This window comes from Mandrillus leucophaeus, unplaced genomic scaffold, assembly GCF_000951045.1.
Source record: "Mandrillus leucophaeus isolate KB7577 unplaced genomic scaffold, Mleu.le_1.0 Scaffold120, whole genome shotgun sequence".
NCBI lineage: Eukaryota > Metazoa > Chordata > Mammalia > Primates > Cercopithecidae > Mandrillus > Mandrillus leucophaeus.
The window spans coordinates 1767855-1769839 of NW_012100321.1; the positions used below are offsets into that span (position 1 = coordinate 1767855).

Genomic DNA, 1985 nt, shown 5'->3' on the forward strand with positions numbered 1-1985 from the left:
AAAATTTTCAATGTTGTGCATGCTGGCTGGGCAGCTAGAGTCCAGTAGAGGGCAGTTAGGGTTCTAGGCCGGTGTGGATGCTCTGAGAAAGGTATACTTGATGCGAAAACATTGAAATCCTTCTCTGCTAGCTGGCAGAAGGTTGCTGCTCTCACTCATCGGAGGGTCCCCAGCATCCCCACCCTCCAGTAATTCTGGGGTTTAGGAGAAAGCCTCCGGGACCTTGTTGCCCAAGTATCTTCCGAGTGGTGGGTGCCCGAGCAGAGCAGGTTGTTCAGATCTTCAAATACTTCTGCATGTGTCAGTAAAGAGCTGCCACCCTGGCTGGGCGCACTGGCTCACACCTGCAATCCCAGCACTTTAGGAGGCTGAGTGTGAGGATGGCTTGAGCCCAAGACTTTGAGACCAGCCTGGGCAACATAGCGAGACCCCCGTCTCTACAAAAAAAAATTTAGCTGGGTGTGGTGGTGCGTGCCTGTGGTCCCAGCTACTTGGGAGACTGGGGCCAGAGGATCGCTTGAGGCTGGGAGTTGGAAGCTGCAGTGAGCTATGTTGGTGCCACTGCACTTTAGTCTGGGTGTCAGAGCGAGACCCTGTCAAAACAAAACAAAACAAACAAAAAACAGCCGGGCATAGAGGCTCATGCCTATAATCCCAGCACTGGGAGGCTGAGGCAGGTGGATCACAAGGTCAGGAGTTCGAGACCAGCCTGGCCAACATGAAACCCCGTCTCTACTAAAAATACAAAAATTAGCCGAGTGTAGTGGTGTGCACCTGTAATCCCAGCTACTCAGGAGGCTGAGGCGGGAGAATCTCTTGAAACTAGAAGGCAGACGTTGCAGTGAGCTGAGATCGTGCCATTTGCACTCCAGCCTGGGCAACAAGAGCGAGACTCTGTCTCAAAACAAACAACCACCAAAAAACCCACAAAAGCTGCCCCCCTGAGCTTCTCCAGTGTCCTGGTACCACCTTGCAGCCTGAGGGCCTCAGGGATGGCGCCGCTTGAATTTTGGGTCCCCCTGTCCCCCACCACAGGAGCTGCTGATGGCGCACGACTTCACCAAGTTTCACTCGCTGAAGCCGAAGCTGCTGGAGGCACTGGATGAGATGCTGACGCACGACATTGCCAAGCTCATGCCCCTGCTGCGGCAGGAGGAGCTGGAGAATACCGAGGTGGGCGTGCAGGGGGGCGCTTTTGAGGGCACCCACATGGGCCCGTTCGTGGAGCGGGGACCTGACGAGGCCATGGAGGACGGCGAGGAGGGTTCGGACGACGAGGCTGAGTGGGTGGTGACCAAGGACAAGTCCAAATACGACGAGATCTTCTACAACCTGGCACCTGCCGATGGCAAGCTGAGCGGCTCCAAGGCCAAGACCTGGATGGTGGGGACCAAACTCCCCAACTCGGTTCTGGGGCGCATCTGGAAGCTGAGCGATGTGGACCGCGACGGCATGCTGGATGACGAGGAGTTCGCGCTGGCCAGTCACCTCATCGAGGCCAAGCTGGAGGGTCACGGGCTGCCCGCCAACCTGCCCCGTCGCCTGGTGCCACCCTCCAAGCGACGCCACAAGGGCTCCGCCGAGTGAGCCGGCCCCCCTCCCATGGCCCTGCTGTGGCTCCCCAGCTCCAGTCGGCTGCACGCACACCCCTGCCCCAGCTCACACATGCCCTGTCTGCCCTCCCTGCCCAGCTGTAAGGACCGGGGGTCTCCCTCCCCACTACCACCAGACACCCCGGTGGAAGGGTTTAGAGGGGACCATGGGAGGGACAAGGCTTCTCTGTCCGCCCTTCACACTTCCAGCCTCACGTTCACTTAGGCACATCACACAGACACTGGCACGCGCAGGCATCCATCCATCCATCCATCCATCTATCCTTCATTCAAATATTTATTGAGCACCTACTATGTGCCCAGCCCTGTTCTAGGCACCGGGCATTACCACAGAGAACAAAATAGACAAATACATCTGCCCTCATGGAAGGT

At 57.4% G+C, this 1985-nt stretch overlaps 1 protein-coding gene across 1 annotated transcript in view; it reads left to right on the forward strand.

Moving 5' to 3' along the window:
- Positions 1-1983, forward strand: part of EHD2 (EH-domain containing 2) — a 46819-nt gene extending 44836 nt beyond the window's left edge. Inside the window, exon 5 of the mRNA XM_011970103.1 lies at positions 1036-1983. Coding sequence (XP_011825493.1) covers positions 1036-1587 — 552 coding nt within the window. The 3' untranslated portion in view covers positions 1588-1983. The remainder of the gene's footprint in view (positions 1-1035) is intronic.
- Positions 1984-1985: the final 2 nt, after the last annotated feature.